At 38.6% G+C, this 17,470-nt stretch overlaps 1 protein-coding gene across 2 annotated transcripts in view; it reads left to right on the forward strand.

Moving 5' to 3' along the window:
* Nucleotides 1-17,470, forward strand: part of macrod2 (mono-ADP ribosylhydrolase 2) — a 392,696-nt gene that overhangs the window by 262,104 nt on the left and 113,122 nt on the right. For both annotated transcript variants that reach the window (XM_035663177.1, XM_035663179.1), the window contains exon 6: nt 11,776-11,897. In XM_035663177.1, the coding sequence (XP_035519070.1) occupies nt 11,776-11,897 (122 nt within the window). The remainder of the gene's footprint in view (nt 1-11,775; nt 11,898-17,470) is intronic.

Below are 17,470 nucleotides of genomic sequence, written 5' to 3' on the forward strand. Positions count from 1 at the left end.
GTGTGTGTGTGTGTGCTGTATGTGCATGTTTCCAATGTGGCTCAGGAACATTGAAAAATGTCATTGTAACTTACTGGGCGGCGTAATGAGTATGGAGTATGGAGAAGCACTGATCAGTCTCTTCATGAAAATGTAATACGTCACTCAAAGGGGTCACCTACTGTCAGTGGAAAAAATGGTACTCAGCATCCTATACGTCACAAATTATTAATTTATGTAAAATGTACAGTAAGATCCATGCATAATACATATGAGTGAAATGTTGGTTATTCTTCTTCTGTATGAACTCATTAAATAATTACTGTTCACAATCAGCAAAAACATTCCTGTGATATTGCACGTGTGCCTGATGCTCTGTCATCATCCTTCTGTTTGTCTCTTGCTCTTTACCCCTTAGTCTGTTTAAGTGTGACAGAATCTCAATGACACTCACAATGGAAAAGCTCTTTGAAAGCCAAGTGTATGAATAATCACTAAGACGCCCTTAATCCATTTTTAAAGAAGGGAATATTAATGCACTAACAACTGTATCTGCTCGGCATGCGGAAGATGATTCCAGGTCTGCAAAAAGCCCCCTCTTTCAGACTGGAGCTTCAGTGAGCGTTAGGGGATCACTCTGCACTCTCTGTCACCATGACAACGCCATTTCCATGTCCGAGTGGGTGTACACACTTCATTTAGTAATCCTCAGCGACCAACATGGGAGCAGCTGTGTGCATGCTGAGAGGGTCCGGGCTAGCAATCACGCCAAAATACACTTAATTACTGGAAATGTGGTCACTCTTGTGGGTATTATGGAATTAAAATTTGAGTTGCAGTGGCTGGCATCTACTGTATACAGTACATACAGTTTCATTGAGAAGTAGAGTGTACCTTTTCTGAATTGGCACAATCATACTGTTTTTGTTTTTGTTTTTGTTTTTTGTCTTGCACAGTCCGTAAAAGGAACACTACGTTCACTGAGATATGTTGAAATGAGAAATACAAATACAGTCACCTGATGAATGTTAAAATGTGTTACCACTGAGCCATCAATTGGCCATCAGGGAGCCATGTTAATCTGCCTTAAGTGTCAAGACTTCAACTCTGTCACCCACACAATAGTAATAGTTTAGGCAGTGATGCTGAAGAGACAGAGACGGTATTAACTGTATCTCACTGTCTGTTGGGTCAAGTGGAGTTACAACATTTTCTCGAAGGAACAAAAAACAAAATAAGTCAACTTTTTCTCAATTTAAAACCAATGCAGTGAGGCTGTTAGAACTGTCTGTAAAATATTTTTGACATCAAAATCAAATGCCTGCTCCAAATCATAATTGTGTGTACTTCACTGATCAGACAGTTCTTGATTTCCTGAGCCAATTTTATGCTGTAATTTATTTTGTAGAAAAACATTTCTCATACTAAGGTATCATTTTGTTATCAAGCCATCCGAGAGCCCACAAGACCAATCAGACCATAATATCCTCTTTACATCTGATGTGAGCAGGTGGCAGTGACTCCAGTCAGCATATTAAAATATTGAAATGAAATTAAAATCTTTTCAATTTTATTTGAATATCCCAACTTCCCAACTTAATCTCTGCTTTGTTGTTTGTTTTTGTTTACTGACATTTGACACTACTTTACTTAGATACAGATTTGAGGCACTCATATTTCAGTCTTTTCATTTGTACTTCTACAAATCAAAAATTCTGTATTATAATAATGTTGTGTAATGTTTTACAGGAATATAATTTCAAAATAAGTTCCTAATAATTTCTTATATTTACACTAATTATTTGAAGAATAGAGACAATGTTCAGTTAGTACACCTTAATTTAATTAATCCAAATTACTAACCTAGAGAGTCTTGTAGTCAAATCAGATCACCTGGATGTTTGTTGACAGTCAAGCCAGCAATTAATATATATTAAAAACATTACCGACCTGTAAAATGAGGCATAACTTAAAGGAAAATTTGAAAGAGGCTATTCTGCGTAATGAGTACTTTAAACTATGATACTTAATCGTGGATAATACTTAAGTCAAATTTTGAATGTAGCATCTTTACTTGTAATTAAATTGTTAAATTATTCTTTTTTAGAAAGCCTGTTTCTCTGTATTTTAAAACTTAACTTATTATGGGTAATATTATGGGTAAACAGTTAAAATTATTTTCTGTGCCAGTATTTGTGGATATGCACAAAGTAGATGGTGATTAAAAAGAGAATCACTTAACAACAAATAACTTTACTATAATGTAGAATATTACAATTACACCTGATTGTGAATACAAAAATATTCCCAATGCCGTATTCATACTGGCTGAGCATTTAAACAATCTGACACATGACCAGAATTATTATAATTTTACATTTGAATTTTTTCATTTAATACATCTAGAAAGTCAGTCAGTTTTAGTGTCAACATTTTCAGAGCAACAGCACAGTGGTTGAAAGAGCCAGCAGAAGAAGTCCATAGCTCTTTGCTCCTTGGCACATCTTCAGAGTGTAATGATGACAATGACAACAGGTTCAAGGGGAGGGGTCAGAAGAGCCGAAGGAGCTGGAGCCACAGCAGAGGCTGGTTCCTCCAGGCTAAACCTTTCATTATTATCCTTTCTGCCCTGGACATCAGTAATGCAAAGAAGTTCAGGGCATGTCGCAGGAGTAAGAGGAGGTGACATCTCAGCCATGTGTGTCACTGGTCTGAAGGTTGGCTGTTCTGGTAGAGCCAGGTTCTTGGTAAAGACACACTGCACTGTAGTAATAACCACAGGTGGAGGGGTCAGTATAGCTGGAAATGCTGGAACTGCAGCAGAGCTTATTTCTGTGGTGGGTTTTGTGTCCATCTCTGCACTGGGCTTTTCATGCTCATCCTCCCTGGCCTGAACTGTAATAGATCCTGGTTTAGCAGGGAGTGCCAGTGGAGCAGCAGAATCTAGTTCTGTGGTGGGTTCTTGGTTCTCTTCAAGGCTAGGGTTCCCATTGCCATCCTCCCTGGCCTGAATGTTAATGGATGGAGGTTCAGCAGGGGATGTCTTAGGGAGATGTAACTGCAGCACAATCTAGTTCTCTGGTGGGTTCTGGGTTCTCCTCAAGGCTGGGCTCTTTGGCCAGAACCTTAGGTTTAGCAGGGGCTGTTGGAAGAGCTGGAACTACAGGAGAGTTTGTCTCTGCACTGGGTGGTGGTTGTTCCTCAGCCAGGTTGAAATCATCCTTAACTAGAATGGTGGCAGGAGGCTCAACAGCTGGTGTCAGATGAGCCGGGGCTCTGGGGCTGAAACATGTCACAATGTGTCCAACAGCAACAATATTCAACAAAACTCTTGATCCTGTTTACTAGGACATCATGTGGGTATGACTGGACCATGTCTGGATCACTGGAGACTTGATCCAAAACAGCCTTTAACCCCAACAGACATTTTGCTGAGTAGCTGGGAAGGCATATTTAAGAGGTGAGTTGAGGAAGCACCCAGAAGCCCTGTAGGACTCTGGGAACAATCTTTGTCACCCCTTCTTAGTAGTTTGGTAATATCCTGGTGCTTCTCTTTCAGGATTTTGGCGTAGTCTTGGGCCAAACTGAGGACTTTAGGATGTCATTAAAATAATTGTCAAAACCCTTATCACAAACATATTCAAACAATTGTAATTTAACTGTTGATAAATGTGACTCAATGTGACTGAAATTTAGGAGGTTGAGTGAGCTCATTTTCCAGCAGCCTAATCATATATTGGTGTGTCAAACAACACATTTAAAAGACATAAAACAATGTTACTTAGTTTTACTACTTACTGGATGTTGCACATTCTGGTAGGTCACCAAGGAAATGCTTTTTGCAAGTATCCTGTTAAATAAAGTGCAAAGTCTTTAACCAGCCTTAGGACACTACTTGAAATTATGCAAACATAATCTATAGTTTGGTCATCACAAGCACAGTAAATGGTAACCAGAGCTGCTATTTGTTAAGTTCTAGCATTTTCCTACCCAGTGAAATGAATATTTTGCAGTAAAAGTATTAGGCTGATAATATTTTACAATTTTCTTATTGTCAACAAATCCCATGAAAAGACAAAAAACCAGCAATTAATTTATCCTATTAACACTTATTCCCTGTGAAGCCAAATCCTGATGTTTTTTATTCCTCTGTGCCACAGAGCACCATTGTTGAAGAAACCAATAAAACAAATTAATGATCGTCACTGTGAGCTAGGTTACAAGTTCCTTTTTTTTTTTTTTACTGTCAACAAGGACACTTTGATGATGTTTGATTCAATTCTACATAAGCTGTTTCAGTGCCTACTCACTAAAAAGCTACAAATGCATTGTTAACCCCTCTTTTAGTAATGTATGGTAAATAAAAAACTAGTAACTAATTTTAGGAAATTAAAAATGAAACTTTACATTTGTAACTTGTTTTTAAAAATGTAGGTCTTCAGAATGAGCAAATGGACTTGAAACCGGGGTCTCCTTATTTTTATCCAAAAGGAGGAAACAACGCTACCAAAATACATAACCGCAAATATATTAGAGCTTTGGTACAAAGTCTTGGCAGTTTGGAAAATAACTTTAAGTAACTTAAAGAAAATAACTTTAAGTAACTTAAAGGTTAGAAATATTCTTTAATTTGAATATACTCCTTGAAAAATGCTTGATTTTCACTTATCCATCCATCCATTATCTATAACCACTTACCCTTTGCAGGGTCACATGTAAACCAAAAATATTTTAATATTTGAAATGAAACAATCCCATCATCATAATTGTTTGTTGTCTCCTGGCATGTTCACTAGTCATTCGTTGCTGGTTAAATTCTCTGTTACTCTCTTTTTCTAGAAAATTAGCAATCATTAAATAATTGGGATTGAAACATACAATCAAAGTTGAATTGAACAGCTTCTTAAATAAACAGTGACAATACATTGATTGATTGACCTTGCTCAGTTGTGTCAAAAGCTAAGTTAATTTACTAAAGAAAATGTTACTACTCATTAACCCTGCCCAACCACATACCGCCTTTTTCTCTCTGACTGTAGACAGTCTCGTATTTAGAGTTGCACAGTAGGTGAAGAGAATCTAAACTGGGTGCAGGATTGCTCTGTACTGTAAATCTACACCACAGTTGTTGGAGCCCTTGTGTTTACACAGGTGGATCCTCACCTGCCAACTCTGTAACATGTCGTGTACCACTCTGACACACTGACAGTGAGTTACATGTAGACATGAAGGAAGGGGAAATGCTTGCGATCCTTTTCAAGAGAGATGCCATCTTTCATTTTTATTTTTATTTTTATTTTTTTCATGGGCCACTGAACGCTTTGAAGACACAGCTTCATGATTGACAAAAGATAGACTTGTCCTCTCGGTTCACAATGACTGGCACTTATTTGCTGTCATGTTAAGATGTGTGGAAGCAGTCATTAATTCAAACTGGCATGCGTACAAAAGTTAGAGAATTGATGCTTTATTTTGACTGGTTGGCAATGCTAAACAGTGTTTTACTAAAACATGAAATTATGGAGGACTGAATTTACTGTAGTATATCGCATAAATGAAAGTTGCTTAATACCATACTAGTCTTACTACTGCCGCTACTACTACTACTACAAATAAGAATAATAGCAACAATAATAATGATATGCCTTCAATTGTCTTTGTGCTTCATTTAGTTTACAGTTAAAATAAATGTACTCTTAGTTTGTGATTTTTTTTTTTAGGTAAGCTGACAGAAAACTACTGCTGCCCATGTTGTCTATCAAATGTTTAAAGGAAAAATACCTGCTTTGACATCACATTTTTGGGTGTGAAACATTCTTGAAAAGCTTCAACCCATAGAGAGAAATATAGCAATAGATTTATATGTGCTTCATTGTTGAATTACCCTTTAAATGATACTCCCTTTTCTGGTCTCCTGTGTTTTCCTTTTTGTTTTGTTTATGATTTTGGGGGGGGGACAACAAAAGAAATTCAATATTCATGGCACACAGACAAGAGATTTCAGTGAGTGCTGTGTTACTTTATTGATCTTCTTTCTTCAATTTGCTCTGATGCATTACACTGTAAAGTCTTTTTGAATCAAGTCTTACAACACCAGACAAGCAGTTGTTGCACAACACCAAGCATCTTCTCATAGATGTAAGAAATCACGTGGTTTCATGCTATAGCCAGCTGCAATCAGTTTCTTCAGGGACAATTTTCCTAATAGACCCAGCGCTCTTTTTGATGGTGCTTTTACTGATATTATTATGCAAAGATTTTTTTTTAAATTAGGAAACTATGTATAACAATACATTTAAATTACTTCAGCATTTTCATTGTGCTGATCCACCCTTAATAATGAGAGTTAGTCCCTGAACTACCTCTTGACTTTAAAACAATCTGAAAACAGCTCAGTCACTACAGTGAAATCAACAGTGCAGTACATAAAATGCAGTCACTGATTTTCAGCATCAGTCATACTCAACTTTATAGGGACAGCGAGACCCTCACAAACGAATAAGCCTACAGTCCACTCTCCATACAAAATCTGGCTTAACCCATAAAAAGAGTGACTGCATTTAGATTCAATTTTGGCCGAATTTCTAAATGGACTGTAAGTCATTATGTGCTATGTTGATTCTTAAGCATGGGAGATAATTGCCATGGGCAGCATGAAAGTGGTTTGATTATTGTCTGCTGGCTCTGTTGAAATATAATAGATCTAAATGAGGCTCCCATATCCACATATCTTTGGTACTAACAGTTGTAACAGTTTTTCGCAAGAATGGGACCGCTCAGGAGCTCTACAGTTACCGTGTTCAAGTATTTTCAACCTTCTGAATTGTTATTATGTGGAATGTTAAAGCAGCCTCAAAGTCAGTACAGGCAAGTTAAAATGAAAGATTGATTAGGCTGTGAAGTGCTGGTCCCTCTCTGATATAGCACAGCATTTCTCTTCTAAATGAAGTCTAGATATTTCAAAAGATTTTTTAGTTGCTAAGAAAGTGGCGTCTTTGAAGTGAGCATGTCCCCTTGGTAGTTATTCAGCAGAGGAATATTTCAGTAGGCTTATCTTAAGATGTTCACACACATGCTCCGCAGTTGGTGTGTTAAAGGGTCATTTCGTGTCCAGTCCATCCCGAGAAGACCAGGCTTACTGAAAATCACTTGCCATGAGGAATATGTCGGTTGGGATTTGTTTTATTTTTAATTTTTTCGCTCTTAAGAATGGTCTGAAATTGAGTCCGCATTTGATATTTATATTTCCTTACATAATGCAGTTGCACAGTGCACAGTAAGGCCCATGCAATTTAGAGGAATATGTCAAGATATGTTTGACGTCTGAATAGGTCTACATTAAGAAAATATATCCCACACATCCCACATCACATTTTTCTTTTAAGGGTTCCCTATAGTAGTATAGTTTGGTATAGTGTTCTATAATGTCTGGACAGGAATTTGGTGTCCTCTCTGCATCTCCAGCACAAACAAAATTAAGTTTAGGGGCAGTTTTAAACCAACAGTTACTCCTTGAGGTACAGTTTATTTATGCAGATTTGCTCTAGGAAGCCCCATTACAAAGGTTAAAGCCTTAGAACTGGATCAACTATTGATCCTGTAACACTCTGTAATACTCTGTATTCACATAATATATCATGTCCATGTAAGCTGGGTTACTGAACCGAATGTAATGAGTGATGTGTTAAAATTGTGCAGTTATGTGAACGTTTACTGTTTAAATCCTACTCTTTCTTACGGTCACCGTTGTCAGTTAGTGGTGGTTTCTCATGTATAACAGTGGCAGAGCAGTTTAATGTATTGGTTTGGAAAACAACACTTATTTTCTGAATTAATTATTTCTGGTTAAATAAAGATTAAATTTAGTCTAATTTGAGAGAATTAGTCTTGTACATGCACTTCAGTTATTATTTCCCTCTGTACCTGATGGGTAAACATTTAACATTGCCTTTATACCTGCCCCAACAAACATGACACTCTGCCCAACAAACTAAAGGAAAGGACCACACACTGGTGCTGAGGGCATTCAGACAAAGGCTACATTATGTGCATTTGAAATTCTCTTCTGTATAATAGTATCCAATAATGCATTTCTGCTGTGATTTTTTAACAACTGTAGAAACACCAACACTGGTCTCTATAAGTAACCTCCATGCATATGCATGAAGCTGGGTTTTTGCTTGAATAGGATTTGAGTAAATGTGACCAAATAATCTGTTTGCACAGTAGTCCTGAACAAAAAAGATAAAAACAACAATTTCCTGTTCACTCTGCAGTTTGTTACATGTTTCTCAATTTCAGTGCTTTTTTATTGACTAGCAGAATTGATAGGAGAAAAGTGTGCTAATCATGGCACATTAGAAGTCTCGAGCAGGCCGGTATAATGCATGCACTGTAGCGCATTTCCTCCATTTAGGATAAAAACGACTGACCAGATTGTCAACAATTTTAAACACTCCACTGCATCCCTGTTAGAGTAGTTTGTTGCTAGTAGGACACCTGCCCATGCTGAGTGGTCCTAGTAACAGAGAAAATAAACATCCAAACATATGCTGAGGAAAATAAATTGTTCATGTTTCACTGGTTTGTGTTGTAGGAAGTATAATACAATGCAGTGTGTAGCCTTATAGAGTATAATAACAGGACAAAAGACAATATCAGTCTTATTAAGGTATTTAATTTGGTCCTAATTAATTTGAGGGTTAACCGTATTATAATTTTACTCTTATAGAAAGAATAAAGCTGTGAGATTATTTGTTCTTTTCTTTTTGTTTTTGTTTTTGCAGAGCCTAGGAGCTCATGTGGACAGAAAGCACGGTTTGAATGGCAATCATCAGTCTTTGCTGGTTCAATTGTGTTACTGACCTTGTAGCCCCAAGCAAGAGACCACAATGAACAATTCCAGTCGAGATATTGTGAGGAAAAACTGCTAAAAAACATATCTTGGAATGGAAGCTCATTAACTTCTTGTGGAATTGGCAAGGCGATGGGTCTTGAAGGAGGTGTGTGCAGTGGGGATTTTGATAAGAAGAGTTCTGTTAAATTCCTTAATGACTTATTTTGTATGCTCAGAGCAAACTGTGCTCGGCTGTAATTTAGCCTCTGTAGTTCCATCCTGTTTCTTTACAGGTAAATTTAGAAGTGATTGGCTTTTTATTTCCTTGCCATTGCCGTATTTCCTTATCTTTCTCTAGTGAATTCTTCTTTTCAGGTCAGGGCTGCAGACTTTTTGCTTTTGGTGTGAAGATTTGAAATTTACCAAACAAGAGCATCTCTTTAATGTATTTCATCAGGACATTTCTCTTGATGTTTTCTGCATCTGTTATCAAACCCCCGCAATCATGCCCAAGTGCAAGAGGGCCGCTAGTAATCTTTTCAACCCCGCTAAGATAGAGATTTATGTTCCTCTTGTACGAAGGTTGTCCGGAGATAATGGTATACATGTGTCGGTATTTGCTTCTGAGCAAGGCAGAAACACTGATACACTGAAATGTGTCTGTCAGCTAATGGATGCAAATAATGATAAAAGCTGAAGGTCCTACCAGGAGACAATGATGATAAAGACCCACGTTGGATGGATTATGTGCCAGAGCTTTTCAAACTCTTATTGCAAAGAGCATCTTTGTATAATTTATGTATTGAAAAAAACACTGCAGCCATAAATAACCATTTCCTGAGTCTTCAAATGAAGTATTTTTATGTGCTTAGAGGGAGTCCTAACCTTTGGGCACATATCTTCACAGTTAAATTGCCCATAGCTAATGCACTACACTAACCTGCCTGTATTTATCAATATAACTTAACTAATTCTAATTCTAATTATTATTTTTATTTCAGTGTAGATACGGAGAAGATTTTTTAAGTAATGCTCCCATGTCTTCAGAAAATCATGATTAAATAAAGTTGCTCTAATTTTATAGCAGCTTAATGCCCTGTAACGCCCCATTGCAAGTAATCACTGGATTTTGTTGTATTTAGAGAATGACTGTGCGTTTCCTTTAAAGAAAACAAATAATCTCAGTTGCTCCAAGACCAAGGGCAGAGAGGTCATTTGTGTTTACAGAGATACTGAAGCAGCTGCCAGAGCGTTTTAGAGTGCTACAGCAACTAACTGTCCTTCCTGTAATATCCCTTCTTAGTTACAAAGTGAAATGTATCTTTCACCTTACAGAAACACAGCTGTATAAATATGTATTTAATGTATGGAAGTGTTAAGGATACGAGTGAAGACATAGGTACTGGTAAGATAAGAATTGTTTAAATTTTCATGAATTCACCAGTAGTCTGGTTTTTGGCGCTTGCCCACACTCTAATTGGCATGTTGCCGTTCTTGTAGTAAAGAACATCATGAATTATGCACGAAAAACAAGTTACCACGTGTCCCATTATAACCACATTCTGCTATGCAATTTTCGACCTGCTATTCTGGAAAAAGACAATACTTCAGACAGCTCCATTCTCATTACAGCCCAACCTCAGCTTAGCTGGGGATCACCCAAACCCCTTAGTTCTTACCTCTCCCAAACACAAAATCTCACCTCTTAAGCAACACCAGTGAGAGCCACTTGATTATAGTGGTTTCTCATGCATTTTATCATCCTGACCTATTAAGCAACCAGACATACAACTGAGAACTAAATTTAATCTATAAATGATTTATGGTCAAGTAGAGTAGTAACATAGCTTACATTTATTCAGTGAGAAAGCGAGGCTAAATGTTTTAGATTATAAGTAAATGGTGAGGTTAGGTGTAAGAAAACACATGGGGTAACTGCACACATTTTGCTGCTGTGTTTTGCTTGCATGTCCTCACCTGAACCGGGTCTAATTTTTAGTATTCATACTTTAAGAGGGTTTAATATTTTAACGCACAGAAATGGGGACTTGATGCGTTAAATTGCAAATGTATGAGTCATAGTTGATCCATATTTAATGGGCCATGAATTGAAATTTACCAGCCAATACTGCTGAATGGAGTAGCACATTGAAACAGTCTGCTTTTGAATAAACAGTAAAGCATTCAATCAAACGTGGTTTTGTGGATTAAAACCTTGATAACCCTTTTGAGGTATTATCAGGCATATAAACATTTTTATACACACAGAGAAGTCATGTTTATGAGTTAATTACTTTTTACTTTGTGACAAAAGTCCTTGAGGTTCGTCCGCATAAATACGACACCTGTGGTGCACCTCTCTGGAATGCTCTGTGGGTGATGCAGTTACCTCTTGTATATTGATGTTGACCTGTCCTGTCCAACAATGAGAAGGCCAAGGGTAGGCAGGCAGAATGCGGAAGATTATGTTTCTGTCAAGTCACTGCTTAGATACTCTTATTTTCCTGTCATCACTCCTATGATTCTATTAAGAAGCTGCATTCCCTAGTCTGGCCAGGCCAGACAAGGAGACCAGTGATTGACAGGTAAAGACATTACTATGCGAAGGGAAGGAGAGTACAGGGAGAGATATGAATATTTGAGTAGATGGCATAAAAGAATCTTGTAATTGATTTTCTATCTAAGCTGCCATTTCATTTACTGAATAAATGCATTCATTTCAGGCAGTGGGTTGTTCACGCCGTCCCCATTGTCTCATTGTAAAGACAAACTTTATCGTATTATGTATTTGATGGTGATTTTGCAGATTCTAAAAACTGCTCAGCTTCATGGCAGACAGCTAAAAGGTTTTGTACTTATCCTTGCACTACATGGCACCGCTAGAAAAACTGCCAACCATGTAACCTTGCTAGAAGTAGGCTGTGCTGAAATAAGCTTTGTGTGTTGTCCCCCTCTGACAGATGTGATCCACACCGTGGGTCCGGTGGCCAGAGGTCATGTGGGCCCTACCGAGACCAATGACCTCACCTCCTGCTACCAGAACTCCCTCAGGCTGATGAAGGAGCATGGCTTGAGCACTGTGGTGAGTACTGTACGCTACCACGTTCACACTCATCTGAGGAGAAATGTGCCTGTGTTCTGTGCACCTTGAAAGAAAGAAATTATATGCCTCTGTGTTTCTGTTTGACAGTGAGTAAGCCTTCAGTGAGAAAAGCTGTGTTTGAAAATTTTAGGAAATTTGGAAAAGGTACAAGAACAAAAGGATTTAGCATCTTTCATTTTAGATACAGTTCTGAAAAGCCTTAATCTTCTTTATTTAAACAAAAGCAACAGAAAACACAACAAAATGGTAATGTTTCATGTTTGTCAAATGAAGGCTTTTCATGTAGACTACTTTGGCTTGTGATTAAATAAAAGGCAAGCCTTTGTATCCACCTCTCCATATTGCACATATAATAACTGTGCAGTTTTTCCTCAGTCATTGTTTGGGATGCCACTTTTAGGTTAGAAAACGATGACCTTTTTTTAAATTATTAGTATTTTCTTCCTTAAAACCCTGGAAAAGCACCAGGTTTATTGTCCTGAATGTGTCTTAATGATTAGAGCTTTAGATGAGAAAATCCCCATGCAATCCACAGCTGGCAACAGCCAATTCACACAGCTTCTAGCCTGTTCTGGACCGTATGTTTCAGTCTGGTTCATGTGATGTATTGATTGCCCTGCCCACAGAAGGTAAACAAATCAGTATCACACCAAATAGCCACGAATCACATTTTCAGCACCAACCTACTGCCCTGCAGCCTCATCAGAGGCCAATCAATGGAAGTACTTACCAACAGAGAGATGAGACATAGATGAGTGCCAGTTTCATTAAAGATGATTGTGACAAATTCCTGCTCTGTTGATGACTTATTGTGAGAGCGACAGACACCTCTGGGTAGCAATTAAATGGATTGTGAAGCCAAATGACTGAAGTTGTTATGGTAAATGTTTTGAAGTTCTATAAAAATCAGCAGCATACCTGCTTATCTTTAAACTTCCCTAATAACAGTTGCATCTAGTAAGATATGATGAGCTACAAGCATGGCATTACATTAGAATGTCATTTACACAATAAAAAAATTTACCCAGGTGTGCTCGAGGCTTCATGGGCAGAGGGACTGCATGCTCTACAGCAGTGAGGCCCCTTAGTCCTCATTGCAGGAACCACCAGCAGCTTGTCTGGTTTCATCCACAAATATTCCAATCCTTTCTTTGTTTCTGGCACATTCCAAAGATTTATTTAGTTTAGGCCTATCTCTTGATTTATTTATCCAAGAATCCATATATTTATAAGAAACAGAGTTTCTGTTTTTCCTGGGAGCTGCCTGGATCCTGTCTAATGTATTTATACAGCTGCTCCGTGTTGAACAAGCCTTCAGTGAAAACACTGGTGTTCTGTGATTGACTGGCCTTGTTGGATGCGCCTAGTCATTACATTATCTTAGCCACAGTGCATTTCGTTTCTCCTTTTTTACCAAAAGCGAAAGGGAAATAGCTGTTTCTTCAAGCAAGGATGTGGCCTTGATTTAGTTTTACCCTAGCCTGCCTTGATATGCAAGACTTACTTGAAGAAAGGCTCCAAGGGTTCTCTGGTCCTAATTCTTTGTTAACAGACAGTCTTGCCTGGTGCAGAGCACAATGAGTCCAAGTTTTTGGTTAGCTGATCAGCACTAAGCTCATTTTGACTCCTCTGAAAGGGTCTCACTATGAGCTTTGCTGTGTGAGAGAAACAAGAGATCCCACCGAAGAAGGGCACCCCACCAAGTGGGTCTAAAAAGTGGGCAAATGAGGGGGGCTACATTTGGGAATCCTAGACGGCTGGCTTCCTAATGGGGATTCCAGGGCATTACAAAGGAATAGGAGTCAAAACAAAGCCTAACACAAAATAAACTTGAGCATGAAAGATTAAAAAGAAGCAGACCTCGGTAGTTAATCCCTGTTTCTTAGAGCTTAAAGCCACCCTTTAGGCTATGAAACAGAACGGCTACCACAGTCGTATCATCAAAATCTTTGTGATTGTAGCATGTCAAGACATGGAGTTTACAGGGAATAACCACTGAATTTCAGGACTGAAAATGCATTTCCTTTACCTTAGGGCAGTTCACTGTGTATGACTAAACATTTGCTGCAGTAGTACCCCCAGATGGAATTAGATGGAAGAGCTTTTCCTATCCCTAAGTGATCAGTGTGCACTGATTTAAAGCTCTACTGGGACGAAACTGGGGAATATGGAAAATATGAGTTTTAGGCAACTTAAGGCAATTCCTGGCTGAGTTTAAGGGTTGTTTCTGAGTTTCTAGATGTATTCTTACTATTACTATAAAATAAAACTAATTTGGTAATAACAATCTGAATGAATATCCTTAAGTCCATAAAGTCTTGTGGGGCAGCTCAGACAGTGGATCATGGGGGCATTAAAATTATATGAATTAATTATGATTTCTTTGTTTTAGTTTTAAAGGATAATTGGGTAAATTTGTTAAGTTATGTAAAAATGTCTCATGCAGGCCAGAGAACTACATTTTTAATTTATTTTGTTTGGTAAATTTTTCTGCGTGAAGAGTGCATCGGATAAAATAACCTCCTCTACACAAATTGTATTTAGCTTATTTTTTATCTAAAGGCTTAGAACTCATGCTTTGTCATACTAAGCCCATATTGGCTGAAATGTATAGCAGGCATGAACATTTTGTGTATATAACTACCCCTGACCAAAGGACAAATTGTAAGTAAAGGATGCCTTTCTAAGCCTTACTGATGGCCTTCAGATGAAAAATGACGATCAACCTGAGCCAAGAAACCTGCCGTTTAACCCCCACTCTGTAGTTGAAAGCTATCTGGAACAGTGCAGTCTTTCACTTCCTCACTCTGTCTTACTCTCTGGATAAATATCCAATGGCTGGATGGCCTTATTGAGTTGTGTTTGTCAAATCATTTGGCTGCAGCACATCCTGGAAAGCGATAGCTTGTATTTTGCCCACGTGCATACAAACACTATGTTTTTTATGTCTTGCATCTTCCTGGGGCATATGTGAATGTGCCTGTGTTGTTGCAACCCTTTTTTTGCTAATTTCTTTTCGGTCTAGAAGACTATTATGCTTCAGTGTGGTTTTTTTTTTCCTTTTTTGCTGCGGCTGAAAGAGCAGCAGGCTGTCACAGCTCCCTGGGCTCTGACTGACCACAGCCCACAGTCAGGAAGCCAGCATTGCCGGCTGAGCTCTGCAACTTCACACAGGGGAGCCATAGGAGCTGTGCAGCCTGCGAGTAGAGTTGCAGCACTGGGATGATGAGCAGCATATTGTGAAACAGCCCCCTCCTCTGCTCAGTGCTTGTTACACTACAGTATGTTATTTGCTTCCAAAGTAGGCGCAGGTGAGGAACCAAAGAGGAAATATAGCTAGAAATATGGATTTTTGGTGGATTGATTCTAGACATGAATTGTGATAATAACACTGCCTTCCTGGCTGATAGGAGGGAAGATGCTCCAGCAGGCTATCAATATTTGCTTGAGCCAGAACATATTAAATAGGTCTCATCATAGTTGCTCTGATATACAGAGCATGCCTTGTTATTATGGTCTATTTGGAAACAGCTGAGATTGTTGGGGAAACTCGCTACTCAGCAGTACCACATTATTTTATTCACAGAATTTTTGGAGGACAAATTATAGAAAGCCTTTTTTTTTTTTTAATCTGTTGTTTGTGTGTTAAGGTGCCATGCAGTGCGTAATACGTGCAGATTTTTAACCACTGACTGGGACCTGTCAATCACATTATCTTGTACCTGAAAGCATAATTTCTTGCAATCAAGATGAGCATTTTATATCTGGTGAAAGAAAAAAATATTCACCTGTGTGTATGTGTATTTTAACAATGCACTCATGGGTATGTGTGTACTGTACTAGCTGTGTACTGTCAGACCCTGGGGGACCTCCTCTCCAAAGAGCTGGAAAGCCATACAGTACATGGAACTGAGGAGACGGTTAATGCAGGTCCCCTGTCTTGGTTAGTCATGGAAGGCTGCTCAGATTCTTCCCTGGAAGCAAGCGTAGCATCTGTCAGGCAGAAACAGACAGACTGTGTGGAGGGGGACGCCACCATCTGGAAGCCATTCAGCCTTAGACTCTGTTTCGTTTTAGAGACATATTAAACACCCCTTAGACTGTGACCTTTTAGAATAAAAGAATAGCCATGTTTACCCAAAACATCATTATTGTTTCATTTAATTTAGCTTTCCTTCTGAGTCTTCGGGGAGTGTTTTGTTGAGACAAAATAAGTAGGATTTTAGTCTCGAGGGTATGTGGCATAAACATACAGCAGGCATTGTAGTTGTTGACTAATGATCATGTGGGCAACTGAGCCTCCTTTTTATTCCTAATTTGATGCTGACAGGCCCCAATTTGATGTTTTCCGAAAGTATCTGTCATTAAGCTATTTCTGGCAGCGTGCAGTGGGCTGGCAGCTGTCAGTGTGGACAGTGACAGGGTCGCAGACTACATTTAGTGGCCTCCTCTCTGACTCCCAAGCGGCCCTGGAAGTGTTTTGTAGTCATAACACACTGGCTTTGAGGAGATCCAGCAGGGATGCCACAAATTGCCCGTTGAGAAAAATGCTGAAAGCCAAGTGGATTGGAGATGAATGGTGTAGAATGATAGGATTAGCCACCCTTCTCTGTGGGCTCATTCCAAGGCTGCTAGGAGCATTAGCTCCCATTCATTTTGCCCGACAGTGTTCCCAAAATGCATTCTTGCAAATAATATCTTATAGTGACACATCAGCATGCACACCCTGCTTGAAAATGACAGCTGATAGCCCCTACTAGATAATCTGTTTCACTTGACAGGGACAGCAGTGAAGAACAAACAAACACTGTATCAATGGGATAAGTGACCATGCCCCCAAGGTGTCTTCAAGACAGACAACACACTGGGGGTTTGGAGGGCAAGTTGACTTTAACCTCATCTTAAATTCTGTTTTGTCCAACCAGATTTAAAAGCGTATCCTCTGTTCTTGAGAATAATGTGAAATATGCTGTAAATAACTTTTACTGTTCCACCTTTATTAATGTAGGTCACTGGTGATATTTGAAAATGTGGTTTTTACTGCTGTATTTAAGTGCACTGAAGGGTCTTTGTCATTATTTATGTTTCCAAATACTACCATATCAAACTTAACGACTTTGTTCTTCACCCTTTTCCATTTTGGTGTGCCGACTCCCCAAGTGATTAATTAATTTGCATTTATGCACTGAACAGATCGCGCACAAACCTTTCCTCTATCTGCTTCTCTACCCTTTCTTGTAAATTATTGTCCACAAGTGCAAGCGACTCCAGATTTAATCATATAATGGCTGATAGAAGTATAGAAGTATAGAGGCTTGATTGTCCACATATTTGGCTTCTGATCATAGCAGAGTAAACTGTGCCATTAATTGGGATGGAAGAAATGAGAGGTTTACTTCTGAACTGCTCACACTCGCTGTTGGTCTTTGTGTCTATATGAGCCAGTATTACATTTAGTTCATACTTTAAATCCCTTTATGCAACAGAATCCAAGCTAATTTGACATATGACAATATTTGGAGAACTTCATTTGCAGATGAGCTGTGGACCTT

The sequence above is a fragment of the Morone saxatilis genome, unplaced genomic scaffold, assembly GCF_004916995.1.
Source record: "Morone saxatilis isolate NCDOM2014 unplaced genomic scaffold, NCSU_SB_2.0 Contig19, whole genome shotgun sequence".
NCBI classification, from domain to species: Eukaryota; Metazoa; Chordata; class Actinopteri; family Moronidae; genus Morone; species Morone saxatilis.